This window comes from Nelumbo lutea, chromosome 4 (genome assembly GCF_056320005.1).
Source record: "Nelumbo lutea isolate HS-2025 chromosome 4, American lotus-T2T, whole genome shotgun sequence".
Classification (NCBI taxonomy): Eukaryota; Viridiplantae; Streptophyta; class Magnoliopsida; order Proteales; family Nelumbonaceae; genus Nelumbo; species Nelumbo lutea.
This window is the reverse complement of record NC_142687.1, coordinates 78,015,116-78,030,848: the sequence shown is the minus strand read 5'-3', so window position 1 is coordinate 78,030,848 and position 15,733 is coordinate 78,015,116. Positions and strand designations below refer to the sequence as shown.

At 35.7% G+C, this 15,733-nt stretch overlaps 1 protein-coding gene and 1 long non-coding RNA gene across 2 annotated transcripts; one reads left to right on the top strand and one right to left on the bottom strand.

The window, feature by feature from the left end:
• Positions 1 to 2,612: 2,612 nt before the first annotated feature.
• LOC148861200 (secreted RxLR effector protein 161-like) lies at positions 2,613 to 3,038 on the bottom strand. The gene has a single exon (XM_088985021.1). The coding sequence runs from the start codon at positions 3,036 to 3,038 to the stop codon at positions 2,613 to 2,615; it is 426 nt and encodes a 141-aa protein (XP_088841147.1).
• Positions 3,039 to 10,985: 7,947 nt separating this feature from the next.
• LOC148861199 (uncharacterized) lies at positions 10,986 to 12,106 on the top strand. The gene is made up of 3 exons (XR_016112555.1): positions 10,986 to 11,269; positions 11,379 to 11,637; positions 11,738 to 12,106. It is a non-coding gene; the product is annotated as an uncharacterized LOC148861199 (long non-coding RNA).
• The last annotated feature ends 3,627 nt before the right edge of the window (positions 12,107 to 15,733 follow it).

The window sequence follows — 15,733 nt, the reverse complement described above, 5'->3', positions numbered from 1 at the left end:
GTTGGATTTTAATGTCATAAGAGATTAAATCCAATGGGTTTGATTGGTCAATTACATGAGAAATTGCACCTGCACACTTGTTTGAAAAAATCAGTTTTTCTCTTACAAAACCCAGTTTTGAACTTGTCCCACATTGGAAAATTATAAGTTTTATTTTCAATATTTCAATAGGAGCTGATTTACACTCCTTAGAATTAGTAGAGGAGAGTATGGGGATTCGATACCGCGCAACGTGCACGCGCGTGTGTGTGGCGCAATGAGGCGCTTTAGAGGTGCAATTTGCTCGCACTTCGTGTGCACCCGCGTGGCTTGCGATGGGCAGCTCTGGTTTTGGTACGTTGATGACCGTTGATCATCATTGATGAGATCAACGGTCACGATTCGATCGGGTGTGATTAAGAGGCACAATTCAAAGTTAACAGTCACCAACTGTTAACAACTTTTTAAACAGTCACAATGGTTGAAATTGTGACTGTTCAATGTGCCTTCTCTAAACTAGCACCTACCTTTTCCTCATACCTCTTTACAAGTTATTTAAGGAGCATGAATCAGACTCCAAAAACATAGTTTCAAAATTCACTATCTCTCTCTCTCTTAGTCCGGTCTGCTACAGTCTCACAGAATGTCTCTTTGGAGACTCTTCAACTTTGCTGGTTGTAGATTCTCACCCAAGGCTCTGTTGTATCCTGGGAACGAATTTGCCTATAACCCAACAGCAAACTCAGTAAAACTAAGTGGGGGCAAATAACAATCTAAAGGCAGTGTCTTCAGATGCGCCTCAGAACTTCTCCTCCTAAGTTACAGTGACCCCATCTTCCCCAACAGACTCTACCCACTAATAATTAACAAAACAAATATCAATACACAACTGTCACAATTATTGCAAACAATTAATGAAACGAATTAACGAATGATTAATTCTAGGTCGTCTTCTCTACTCACCACTTGCGCATGAAGGAAGAAATGGACACTGGTAGCATGTGAAACATTCAGAGCTGCTAAACATTGTATGACAAGAATCATAAGTTGAAATGAAGAAGCCGATGCCATGGTTTCCCTACTCTTATTTCACTTCACTTCACTCAAACTCAATCCTTTCTCTAGATTTTCTCAGTTTGGCGATGGTGCATGGTGTTCGGATAGCCACATTTATAGGCAAAAATCGTATGAACATTTGGTAGAAAATTGTAGAGAATACACCAAGCATACAACCATAGATCGATACAGTATGTTAAAGCACGTGGGTATTGTAATGGTGGTCCAGCGGACAAAGAACAGAAGAAGTAGCTAGAACTAAAACACGTGGCGACTTCCTTCAGCTGAAATTCATGAAATTCTATCCTTTTTAACGGTTGCTTTCCTGTTCGTTATCACTTAGCCTCTGTTTGTTTTGTGGGAAGATTTGGGTGGGATGGGAAAAGATGAGATGGGATGGGATGGAAAAGTGTAAAATTTTAACTTTCCAGTGTTTGGTTTTACATGAGAAAGTAGAAGAAAAATATCCAAGACAAAATAGAGGTCTCAAAGGTTCAATCCACAGAGGGAGGATGAAGACGAAATAGAGATCTTGGAGGTTCAATCCGCCCTCATCGTTGGTGAATGCAAACCATCATCAACAACGGTGTTACCAGCAATGGCAGATCTGTTTCATCTTCTACCTTTTGCAACTGCTGGTTTCTATCTGGTGCCAATAAGGACAGCATCTGAAAGACTGACTAACTGAGACAAATTTAAATCTAAAGATATCTATCTATCTTATCCATCTGTCTATATTCAGCTCCACTAAATTTCTTCCTTTTTATCTCCTAGGCTGCCTTCATCACTCTCTAGTTTAAGTTGTTATGATCTGTGAGGTCGTTCTCGTCATCTGGGACTGTTTTTATTGGGATATGGAGGAGAGTAGAGTTGTTAGGACTTGGGATGTGAGAGAGAGTAGACTAGGTAAGATAGGATTGTAGCAAATGATAAAGGCTTGAGTTGTTGGGAAAATGGGAACTTGTATTGGGTTGTTCTCAAATGTACAAGCTTAGCCCTATTTATAGTAGAGCTAAATAGGTGGAGCACTGCCAATCAAAATTCTAGACATCTCTCTCTAGAATTTTACGTTTTCTAGAAATTATCATCTTCTAGACCCAAATACATTCTACAAGTTATGACTTCTAGAAAGTGTATTACTTTTTCTAGAGGCTTAGAGATTTAATTTCTAGAGTGCTAATTAATTCTAGAAGTTTGAACTTCTAGAAACCTCTGGAAAGTGAATTATTTTTTAACACTTCTCCTTAATGCACTTTCTTGTAACTCCTAGTTGCTCCCATAACAACTCAAACTTTGAACACGGTAATGCCTTTATGAAAATGTCTACTAATTGTTCTTCGGACTTGTAGTGCTTGAGCTCAATTTCTCCTTTGCTAGTTGCCTCTCGTAAAAAGTAATACTTGATTACAATGTGTTTCGTCCTAATGTGGTATATTGGATTCTTTTCCATTTCTATAGCAAACTTGTTGTCACAATAGATCATTGTCGGTTCCTTTTGCCGCTCACTCATGTCTTCAAGTATTCTTCTTAGCCATATAGCTTGACTTGTTGTTGTTGTTGTTGCCGCTACTATGTACTCAACTTCTGTTGATAATTGTGCTACTGTGGCTTACTTTTTTGATGCCCAAGAGAATATTCCAAATCCTTGTAAGAAGGCATAGCCTAAGGTTCTTCATGTCATCCACTGATCTTGCCCAATCACTATCAGTATAGCCAATCAATGTTGAGTTAGTAGTGGATTTGTACCAAATGCCATATTCTTTTGTGCCTTGCAAGTATCTTATTATCCTTTTTGCTGCTCCATAGTGAACTTGACTTGGGCTTTGCCTGAACCTTGAGAGTAAACTTGTTGCATACATAATGTCTAGCTGTGTAGCTATGAGATAGAGTAAACTCCCAATAAGATTTCTGTAGATTGAGGCATCAGCCTTCTTTGGACCATCTTCTTTCTTGAACCTCTCATTTGTAACGAGTGGTGTAACGGCCGTCTTGCATCCTTCCATCTTAAACTTCTTCAGTAGATTCTCTATATACTTCTTCTATGATATAAAGGTACCTTCTTCTTCTTGATTGATCTCGATGCCAAGAAAGTAATGCATTAATCCAAGATCACTCATCTTGAACGTTTTCATCATATCTTCTTTGAACTCCTTGGTCATTGTTTTATTGTTTCCTGTATAAATGAGATCATCTACGTATAGAGAAATAATGAGAGTGTTAGAGTTACCTTGGGTCTTGATGTATAGAGTAGGCTCACTTTCACTCCTCCTGAATTCTTGATTGATGAAGTAACCATCAATCCGACTATACCATGCTCGTGGTGCTTGCTTTAGGCCATAGAGAGCTTTCTTCAATCTTAGTACCTTGTCTTCTCGTCTTTTTGCTATGAACCCTTGAGGTTGCTCTACATATATTTCTTCCTCGAGCACTCCATTCAGAAACGCCAACTTGACATTAAGTTGATAGATCTTCCACTTATTCTATGCTACTAACTCTACGAGTGCTCTTATAGTGTCTAAATGTGCCACCAGAGCAAAGGTTTCACTGTAATCTATTCCAGACAATTGTGCATAGCCTTTAGCAAATAGCTTCGCCCTGTTCTTTTGTATTGAGCCATCAAAGTTGAGCTTTGTCTTGTAGACCCACTTGACTTCGATTACTTCTTTGTCTTGAAGACGATCCACTAAATTCCATGTCTTGTTTTTCTCAATCATTGTGATTTCTTCTTTCATCGCCTTTACCCATACTTCTTGTTTTGCTGTTGCTTCAAAGCTTTCAGGCTCCATAGTTACAAAGTTGCATGTTTCATATATGTCACTAAGTGATCTCATCCTTCTTAGTGGCGATTCTAGAAATGACTATTCTTGTTCTTCTTCTTCTATTGTGGCTGATGATGGAGTTGATGGTGATGTTGTAGGTTTAGGACTTTTTGGTCATTTTTCTCCATTATTGAGAGGCCTTAGTCTTTGTACTTTTGGTATCATGATGCTATGTTTCTCCACTTTTTCTTCTTTCCAGTTCCATGTAGCATTCTCGTCAAACTCCACATCTTGACTACTAATTAGCTTCTTTCTCTTTAGGCTATAAATTCTATAGCCTTTTGATTGCGTACTGTATCCTAGGAATATTCCCTTCTTTGTCTTCTCTTCTAGCTTGTGCCTTTTTTCTACTAGAATGTGAACATAGCAAATGCATCCAAAAACTCCCAAGTGTTGTGTTGATGGCTTCCTTCCACTCCAAGCTTCTATAGGAGTCTTGTTTTCTACTACTCTTGTTGGACATCTATTAAGTAGATAGATTGCAGTATATACTGCTTCTGCCCAAAACATCTTTGGCATGCCTTGTTCCAATAGCATTGATTTTGCAATCTCCATCACTATTCTGTTCTTTCTTTCTAAAACTCCATTCTGCTCTGGGGCATAGCTGATGGTCAATTGATGCTCTAAGCCTTCATCTTTGCAAAACTTGTCAAACTCATTTGAAGTATATTCTTTTCCTCTATCACTTCTGGTCACTTTTATGCTTTGGCCGCTTTGTTTTTCAACGAGATTCTTAAATCTTTTAAAAATCTTAATGACTCCTGACCTTTCACGCATAAAATAAACCCAAGGCATTCTTGTAAAATCATCAATGAAGAGAATGAAGTATTTGCTTTGTTCGAAGGATGTCGTTCTCATTGGTCCACAAATATATGTATGTACGAGCTCTAGGATTTCCTTGGTTCTCCATGCACCACTTGATGGGAATGATTTCCAATGTTGCTTACCAAGCAAGAATCCTTCACATATGTCGTTCATCACTTGAATGGATGGCAGATCCTTCATCATGTCTTTTCGATGGAGTACTTTTAGCTCATGCAAATTGAAGTGGCCAAATCTTTGATGCCAAAGCCTTGATTCATCTTCCTAAGCCTTCATTGCTGTCTCAGTGTATTGCCATATGATTGGAAAATTCCTTTGGTGCTGGATATTTACCTAAGCAATCTCTAAGCTTTTATTTTTGTTGTCATATATCGTGTATGAGTCTCCTTTAAAGAATACAAGATTAGCCCTATTTATACTAGAGCCAAATAGGTGGAGCAAAGCCAACCAACATTCTAGACATCTCTCTCTAGAATTTTACCTTTTCTAGAAATCATCATCTTCTAGACCCAAATACATTCTACAAGTTAGAACTTCTAGAAAGTGTATTACTTTTTTTAAAGGCTTAGAGATTTAATTTCTAGAGTGCTAATTAATTCTAGAAGTTTGAACTTCTAGAAACCCTTGGAAAGTGGATTATATTTAACAATTTTGATCATTGTATTGAATCATGTGGAAGAGGGAGAGAGAGAACCCATGTGGGGTTTGTGGGCATTATTACAAATACGAAGTAGGGGAAGTTTGTGGGGTTTGTGGCCATTGGATTCTTGCTTCATCTGAAAAATTGGGCATTCAAACAAGTGCTTTTCCATCGAAGGTCTTGCCTGAGTTTCTTTACTTGGGCAGCTACGATAATGCGCCTCAAGCCGAAAGTAGAAGACGAAACTAGCAGCAGTAGATCTATTACTAGCAGTGGCGATTACCAGCATATGCATGAGGGAGGATGAAGACGATATGTTACCAGAACTGGTGGTAATGGTGGTGCTTACTAGCAGTGATGATGAGGATGAAGACGATCTCGAGTTTTCTCGAGTTTTTCCACTGGGTTCATGCAGTTTTGATGCGACCCCGAATGCTTGATTTTGGGATCTGGCATCCCACATTTTTTTCACCCCATCCCATTCTTTCCCTCAAAACAAATATGAGAAAAGAGAATATTTTTAGAATATTCCATTTTTCTCATCCCTATCCCACAAACCAAACAGAGCCTTAGGCATTGTTTGTTTTTCCGTATCTAGATAATGTGTTTGTCCGTATAAATGATTTCTGGGTAAGAATTATTTGTGTTCTGCTACATCGACACTTATACAGATACAGATTTTGATGAGAGATTTTAACTTTTTAGGTAGATGTATAAGCAATTTACCCATCCCCCATCAGCAAACGATACTCTCCCAAAAGTAATCCTTTTGTGAGATCCAATATTTGTCACTGGAATGCAGCAAAGTTGATTAATTACCCTCACCGAGATACCAACAAATGAATGAAGCCTTAGTATGTTTGCCTACTGTGAATGTGAAATTAAATATATCTGGGAATGAATACAGGACCCTTTTCTTTGGTTTCTCTAGTGGCTTGACCAATCTATAGAGTATAATATAATAAACAAATGATTTCAGTAATCAGTACCTTTTTTGTGTAGAAAATTTCAGTACCACAAATATATATACATATATATATATATATTGCAGTAACAAATGATTTAAGTAATCATTAATTTAATAAATATCTATTTTTTGGATTAATTTAATAAATATATGTATTTATTTTAATAATTACTGATTATTACAGTAATTTAATAAATATATAGATAGTGATTATAATTAATAATTACTGTTATTATAAATATTGTTAATAGCTAGATATTTACTTTAAAATTATAAATACTGTTATTAAAAAATACTATTAATAAATTATTGATTATAACAGTAATTTAATAAATATATAATTAGTGATTATAATTAATAATTACTGTTATTAAAAATATTGTTAATAAATAAATACTTACTTTAATTTTATTTAAATTAAAATTATAAATATTGTTATTAATAAATTTAGTAATTATTGTTATATTAAAAATAATTAAAAATGTTAGTAAAAGTATTGTTATTGATTATTTAATAAAATATTATAATTACTGACTAGTACTGATAAATACTGTTAATTTAATTTAATTTTGGTAATTATTAATTTAATAAATATTATTAATAAATTTTATTCATAAATTTAATATTTATTGTTATATTAAAAATAACTAAATAATATTATTAAAGCTATCATTAATGATTATTTATTTAAATAGAATAATTACTTACTATTATTGATAAATGTTGTTAATAACGCTCTAACAACCGATGGTTCAACCATCCTGTTCAAACGGATGGCCCGTTTTGACAACAAAAACAAGCAAAAAATTACAGAATTGTTCTGGCCACCAGTTTTTGGCTCGACGGTTCAATAATCCAAATGGATGGCCCATTCTAACAACAAAAATTATAGGCAAAAAATTGAGTTTGTAAGGTCCATTAAATAGTATCATATGTGTTATATCATACGAGCATATGCCTCATATGACCCAAAAACGAAACCATTTTGGTCACCGATTTTTGGGCCAACAGTTCGACCATTCAGTTCGAACGAATGGCTCGTTCTAACAACAAAAAATTACAAGAAAAAAATTATGGAACCGTTCTAGTCACCGATTTTCGGGTTAATGGTTCGATCGTCCGATTCGAATGGACAAGCCATTTTGACAACAAAAATTATAGGCAAAATATTGAGTGTTTGAGGTCTATTAAACAGTATCATACATGTTATGTCATTAGAGCGTGTGACTCATACGACCCAAAAATGGAATTGTTATAGTCACCAGTTTTTGGGTTGATGGTTTGACCGTCTGATTCGAATGGGCGGCCCATTCTAACAACAAAAATTATAAAAATAAAAAAAGGCCAAAAACCATTCATGAACGAGTCAAACGGATTAATGATTCGACCACTCGGGTCAATGGGCCATTGACCGATTCAATGGCTTTTGGCTAGGGGCCAAGATTGGGGTAAAACGGAATTGGTTGCCTAAATGGTTCCCAATTAAAAAGATAAAAAAAACGGATGACCCGTTCTGGCAAAAAAAATTACAAGCAAAAAATTGAGTGTGTGAGGTCCATTAAGCAGTTCCATACATGTTATGTCATTCGAGCGTGTGAGTCATACGACCTGAAAACCGAACCGTTCTGGCCACCGGTTTTCTTTGTCGATGGTTCGACTGTTCAGTTCGAACGGATGGCCCATACTGACAACAAAAATTAAAAAATAAAAAAAATAAAAAATGGGTCAACGGTTTGACTGCTCGGGTCAATGGATCATTGACCGATTCAATGGTTTTTCGCTAGGGACTGGGTCAACGGACTGATGGTTCCATTCCAGCCCCTACGAAGTAGGGCCCCTCCACTAGTATATCTATTAAAGAGATAGGGGTGGTCACCCCTTTTGCCAAATGGCAACCCTTTAATATATATATATATATATATATATGCCACTGGTTTTAATCCATTCGGTTCGAATGAATGGCCCGTTCTGACTACAAAAATTATAAGCAAAAAATTACAAAATCGTTTTGGCCACCAGTTTTTGGGTTGATAGTTCGACCATTCGGTTCGAATGGATGGCCCATTCTGACAAGAAAGATTATAGGGAAAAAATTGAGTGTGTGAGGTCCATTAAGCAGTATCATACATGCTATGTCATTCGAATGCGTGACTCTTACGACCCAAAAACGGAACTGTTCTACCCACCAGTTTTTTGGTCAACAATTCGGTTGTTCGGTTCGAATGGGTCAATAGTTCGACTACTTGGGACAATGGGTCATTGACCGATTCAACTATTTTTGTCCAAGGACTAGGATTGGGATAAAACAAAACTAGTTGCTTGGATGATTCCCAATTATAAAAATAAAAAAAAATGGTAGTTCGACCATCCAATTCAAATAGATGACCCATTTTGACAACAAAAATTACAAGCAAAAAATTGAGAGTGTGAGGTCCATTAAGAAGTATCATACGTGTTATGTCATTCGAGCGTGTGACTCATACGACCGAAAATGAAACCGTTCAGTCCACCGATTTTCGGGTCGACGATTCGATCGTCTAGTTCAAATGGACGAGCCGTTCTAACAACAAAAATTAAAAAAATAAAAAAATGGCCAAAAACCATTGAACGAGTCAACGGGTCAATGATTTGGCCACTTGGGTCAATGGGTCGTTGATCGATTCAACGGTTTTTGGCCAGGGACCAGGGTTGGGATAAAACAGAATTGGTTGCCTAGACGGTTCCCAATTAAAAAATAAAACAATGGTCAAAACCATTGAATGGGCCAATGGATTGGTAGTTCGACCGCTCGGGTCAATGGGTCATTGATCAATTCAACGTTTTTGTTTACGAACTAAGATTGGGGTAAAATGGAATTAGTTGACTGGACGGTTCCCATGCCGAAATGTCCGTCCATCTGGGTCAACGGCGGATAAAAAATCATGGTCTTTATGCTTTTGGATTTTTACTATTCAAATGTTTCTTCTACTGTTGGCTTTATTAAAGCGTGTGCGGTATGTTCTTTTTTTTTTCTTTTTTTTTTTTGTATTTGGTCGTCTTCTTCAAGATCCTCCAAAATGGGGGTTTACCACCATTTATTTCTTCTCTTTTGTTTTTTCTTTGGGTTTTTCCTTGTGCAATGCTTTTTTTTTTTTCTTACAAGATGACTCTTTCTTTGATTGCATGTATGTTTAGCTCTGCTTCAAAGCAGAACTTTGGACTCAACTTTCTGATTTTTTTCCTTGGTTTTTTGAGTTTGGTAGATTTACCGCCAATTTTTGTTGTGTTTAAGGTCACTTTGAATTTAACTTTCAAGGTTTTGGAATCCCTTGCAATGTCCACCCTTCCCATGACTATGACTATAAAGTTATTTCGTCTAATTATTGACATCTAGAAAAAATGACTTGGAAATGAAACTATTATGGCCATCGGTTTCCAGGTCAACGGTTCAACTGTCGTTAACTGATTCAACGATTTTTGGCCAGTGATCAAGTTTAGGGTAAAACGGAACCGGTTGCCTGGATTGTTCCTGTGTCGAACGGTCCTACTGTCCGGGTCAGCTACGAGTTCTCGATGTGAAACAAATGATAGCTATAAAGTAAAACTTAGAACTATCATTGTATAATCATATTATTTTATGAGATACTTTATTGAAGCAATATTTAAAAAAAAAAAAAAACTCAAGATGATCCCTTTTAAGTTTTTATATGAGTTTCAAGACCTAGTACTTATAATTGTAAATTTCTTATTAAAAAACCATTATCTTTTTTAATGTAGCAAATAAGAATGTTGTAATTCCATTTCAGCCCCAGAGAAGCAAGAACCCCTCAGCTAGTTCCTTTTAATCTCAAACCCCCTCACTATCTGTTGGTAGAAACAAAAATTGAATTCATTGATTAACAACAATCTCGAATCGCATATGTAGCTATTATCAGAGAAATATTAATTTAAGTTATTTACCGAAAAAGCATTATTTTGAATTTATTAGACCAACCGTGATGACATTCAACAGTAGATGTTATGTTTCCATAGAGTTCACATCTGCGCCTTACATCATGCATATCTCACATCTCATCGTGCATGAGGAACATCTTCCGAAATTGATAATGTTATGTTTCCATAGAGTTCACATCTGCGCCTTACATCATGCATATCTCACATCTCATCGTGCATGAGGAACATCTTCCAAAATTGTTATTGGAAGATGTTCCCAATACACAGTTGGGATGAGGCAAACAGATGTGAATTCCTCGTAATGACAGAAGCAACCGAAACTAGGGGCCATGACAATCAGATATAGACTTATAGAGTTGACGTGGCGCATTGCATCACGTCCAATATTACGAGCATCATTATTTCCTAGAGGACAAAACAATTAATTTCTTTCAACTTATCATTGTCTATCCTCGTTTATATTCATCTCTTTCATTTTTGTCTATATCCCAAGATATTATTCAGCTAAACGCGTGTAAGTAAGATTAGAACCCACCATTGAATAGTTTCCACCTTAGAAATTGTCGTTGACGCGTTGGAAAATGAGGTCACACAATTTAGAGGAATAGCGCTCTAAGACATGTTTAAAGATAATGTCTTTGGAATATTATTTGTCCCAACTCAATTTTATTGATTTTATTGTTGGAATATAAGCAAATTTATTCCTAAGATACAATAAAGCCTTGGACGAGAATTTGTAATTAAAGAAGTTGAAGAGTTTCCGAGATCCATGGTTTTCCATGAAGCTACAATTGAGGGAACACCAAACCAAGGGGACTTCTAGTGCATCCTGTCAAGTTGTTCCCTACTCCTCTGACGCTCAGGATCATGAGCCCCCGAGTGCTTGTCTAGTCTACCAGCCGACGTGGAATGTTAGGGAGGGAGACTCCTTGTGCATAAGCCAGGACCGGCTAACAACTCACCATAGGGATGGTGCTTCCTGGTGATCGTCAGTCCTAGACCCAACACTCCATTAACTCGCTTTAGAATATCTTGCTGGATAAGTTGGCTGAGGTATGATTTTGGACTTCATCGATTGTTATAGTATCTTGACTAGTTCGAACTAACTTATATTTTTTTCTTTCTGCAAATGGTCTCTTGCTCTATCGGCCTCTACGAAAAGGTGGAGGTCCTGATTCAACAGTGTGCCAATCATAGGAAGAGGGTTAAGCTCGTAAGAAGTATGAATGACGTAAGAAGGCCGAGGCTGAGGTTTTGATGAAGAAGAAATTGGTCAAGGGTTTGAAGTCCTTCCTTAGCTCGATGGAAAACTAACTCGAAGAATCATCTTCACACAGGGTAACTAACTATAAGGCCTAGACGAGCACAAAAGGGACTTGGCCTGCTTCACTTCCCTCCCTACATACTATTTGTTTTCTAAGGTAACGATTTCAGTTAAACACGAATGGATCGTCTTCATTTCCCTTTTTCTTTCAATTCTTTCTCTCTGTGTTCATTAATAATTCATGATCTTACCTTCAGGTGGTGACAACGAGTAAAGTTTCAAGGCAAGATAGAATGTGTGCATGGAGTGAGCTCCAAAGAGCTGCTAAAGAGGAGAACAAGGCCATTTTACGGGAAGGTTGACAAGCATAGTCTAATGTACGCAGGTAATATATGAAAGTTTAATCAGCAATACATTAAGAAGTGAGAAACATTGTACACAAAGAAATTCATTGAAAAAATCCCAATGTAAATACTGTTGGCTTGTTGAAAGTCTAATCAGCAAAACAATTAAGAAAGCAGGAATGAGAAATTCATGGAAGTAGGATACTGAGTCCATTTAGTGACTGAGGCCTATGTTCACTTTGTTTTAAATGGAAATGAACCACCATTGAATTTATTCTGCCGTAAGAGTTCTCTTTTGTATGGAAGCATGATAGGGGAATTGATAACACCACAAGAAAATAGAAAAAAAAAAACAAATTAGATAGAAAGTAAATAAATGTTACAAAACACAAGGATTCATGTGATTCAGCGAGTATTTTAAAAGTGAAAGGCACAAAAGAAGTGCAAAGGCCATTTGTGCTTGAGGTGTAAGGCGAGATGTACACATTTTTAAAGCAAGGCGCAAAAATGCAAAAAAATAAATAAATATATATATATATATATCTAAAAAATTCAAAAAATGCATGTAAATTACGTTCTTGCTGTATGGATTCGTGCCTTAGGTGCAAGGTGAGGTGCGTGCATTTTTCTAGATAATATGTTTATAAATTACGTTGATGTGTTGCTTGGATCATGTGATTACGTTCATGGTGTACACTTTATTATACAGTTCTTGCTAGCAACCATTCCATAACACGAACCTCCCTGTTTTTCTAGATAATACGTTTATAAATTACGTTGATGTGTTGCTTGGATCATGTGATGGATATTTCTCCACAGCATCTAGCTGATATTATTTCAATGTATAGAAATTACAGCTTTTAAGTATTTTCTGGTTTCAAAATACCCATTCTTTACCTCAGGCTGAATTTACTCTTCTTTTAATAGGGAGCCTTGATAAACCCATATGGCGACCTTATATCCAACGAGACTGGCGGTTTGGGCATTATGAGATGGATGATCTACAGGACTCATTGAGCCGGTTATCGAGATTTAGGCCATGTTTGGTTTATTTATCTAGGCCTCATTCTCTTAATTCTTGCTCATTATAGGCAAGAATGGGCAAGAATGAATTGTAATAGACTGTTTGGTTACAAAATTTTTGCCAACGGCTACATTTTTTTTAGAATGAAAATCAGCCCCATAGTATAAAAATTGACTTACTTGCAGCATGAAATATAATCATGCCCCATCTTGCTCATTTCATTCTTTGAGGAAACTACCTATAAAATTGTTGTCATAGATGTTTACTTTTGCGAAAGCATTTTTACAAAAGTACTTTTACGAAAGCACTTTTGTAAAAGTACTTTTATGAAAGCACTTTTATAAAACTACTTTTACAAGAAAGCACATTTATGAAAGCACTTTTATAAAAATACTTTTATGAAAGTACTTTTACATGAAAGCATTTTAACGGAAGTACTTTTACGAAAGTACTTTTATAAATGCACTTTTATAGAAGTACTTTTACAAAAGCACTTTTATGGAAGTACTTTTATAAACACTTTTACGAAAGTATTTTTATGAAAGCACTTTTATAAAAGCACTTTATGGAAGCACTTTTATAAAAGTACTTTACTAGAGCAGTTTTACGAAAGTACTTTTATAAACACTTTTATGAAAGTACTTTTACGAAAACACTTATGAAATTATTTTATAAAAGCACTTTGTACTTTTACAAAAGCACACTTTTATAAAACCACTTTTATGAATGTACTTTTATAAAAGAAATTTTATGGAAATACTTTTATGAAAGCACTTTTACAAAGTACTTTTATAAAAGCACTTTTATAAAAGCACTTTTATGAAAGTACTTTTACAAAACGAAAGCACATTTATGGAAGTACTTTTATGAAAGTATTTTTATAAAAGCACTTTTATGAAAGTACTTTTATCGAAGTACTTCTACAAAAGCATTTTGTAAAATCAATTTTGGAAAAGTACTTTTATAAAAGCACTTTTATGGAAGTACTTTTATAAAAACACATGAAATTACTTTTACAAAAATACTTCTATAAAAGCATTTTTACAAAAGTACTTTTATGAAAGTACTTTTATGGAAGTACTTTTATGAAAGCACTTTTACAAAATCACTTTTAAGAAAGCACTTTTATAAAATCACTTTTATGAAAGTACTTCTATAAAAGCACTTTTACAAAAGTACTTTTACAAAACATCTATGCCAATTGGTCAACATTGACTATTGGAGACCAAGGTTGGCGGTTTGTTCATGTAGCATCGTTTCATCATATTTAGGACATTTCCTAGGTATCAAGAACCTTTTGAATCAAGGTACATTTGCCATAAAAGAAAAGCAATGATAAAAGCAACCCAATGTGAAAACCAATTACATTTTGAAAAGTGACCCCTCCTAGGTATTAGAAACCCTATAGAATCAGGGTGCATTTGTTGTAAAGGAAAGCATCAAAAGTAAGTAAAACACAACTTTGAAAGCAATTCAAGAACATAATACTTAAGCTTATCGCAAGGCACAGTCACAAAACAAACACACATATTCTTCAAAAAATATTTTAAGAGCCTTAGGAAAACATGTTGAAAACTTGACAGAGGTCCTGTGCTTGATATAGCGCAACTGCTCTTTGGTCAAACGAGATGCATCATTCCAACCAAGAGCAATCGACGCTTAAAATTTCGACCAAACACTCGATAAATCTAATGATGGTGAAAAGTGTTGTGCTTTCAAGTGTGCGCTAGTATTCATCAAGATAATAATGCATGATTAATATGATTCCTCAAATTAGAAATTTCACTTACGCTCCTTCAGGGATGATGGGTAATCTACAAATTTTGGACACGCTACCACATTCCTTGAGAAAGGTGATGAACTTGTTATCAAGCTTCTATTATCATCATCTCCTATCTCAAAGTGACCCCTCCTCGGTATCTGAATCTTTATGGAGTCAGGGTATTAGAAAATGGCTATTTTTTGGAAAATGACCCCTACTAGGTAAAAACCTTATGAAATTAGGGAAAATTAGTGAAAACTGCCATTTTTTTGGAAAACGACCCCTACTAGGTAAAAACCTTATGAAATTAGGGTAAATTGGTGAAAACTACCATTTTTTGGGAAAATGACCCCGCCTAGGTCAAAACCATATGGAATTAAGGCTTATTTGTGAAAACAACTATTTTTTGGGAAAATGACACCCTCTTGGGTAAAAACCTTACAGAATCAGGGTAAATTGATGAAAACTACCATTTTTTTCAAAAAAGACCCCTTCTAGGTAAAAACGTTAAGGACTTAGGGTTCATTTGTGAAAATGACTATGTTTTGGGAAAATGACCCCTTTTGGGTAAAAACCTTACAGAATCAGGATACATTTGTGAAAACTACAATTCTTTGGGAAAACAACCCGTCTTGGTTGAAAACCTTACGAAATTAGGGTTTATTGGTGAAAACTACTAATTTTTTGGTAAACGACCCCTCCTGGGTAAAAACCTTATGGAATTAGGGTACACTTGCCATAAAGAAAAAAGTCATGAAGAACTTTAATGCAATAATGGTCTTTGATGCCACAAGGGACTTTAATGCCATGAGGGTCTTTACTATCATGACAGTCTTTTAACAATATGGTTATCATGAAGGGATGAGAGATCCATCGTATGGACGCCCAAAACTTGCGAAATAAGGTGGGCGAATTTCAAACAAAATTTTCTCTCCCTTCAATTGGGAATCACATTCCCTATTTTAGAAAATCATATTTTCAATGATCAATCTTGAACCATAAACTGGACTAGATCTGAATAAAAGCAGTAGGAGAGGATTACACCTGATATGGAGAAATAATATCTCCCAACGAAGGTGTCCACGCCCAAGGAATGATCCAAAGACTGCTCCCACTGAAGATG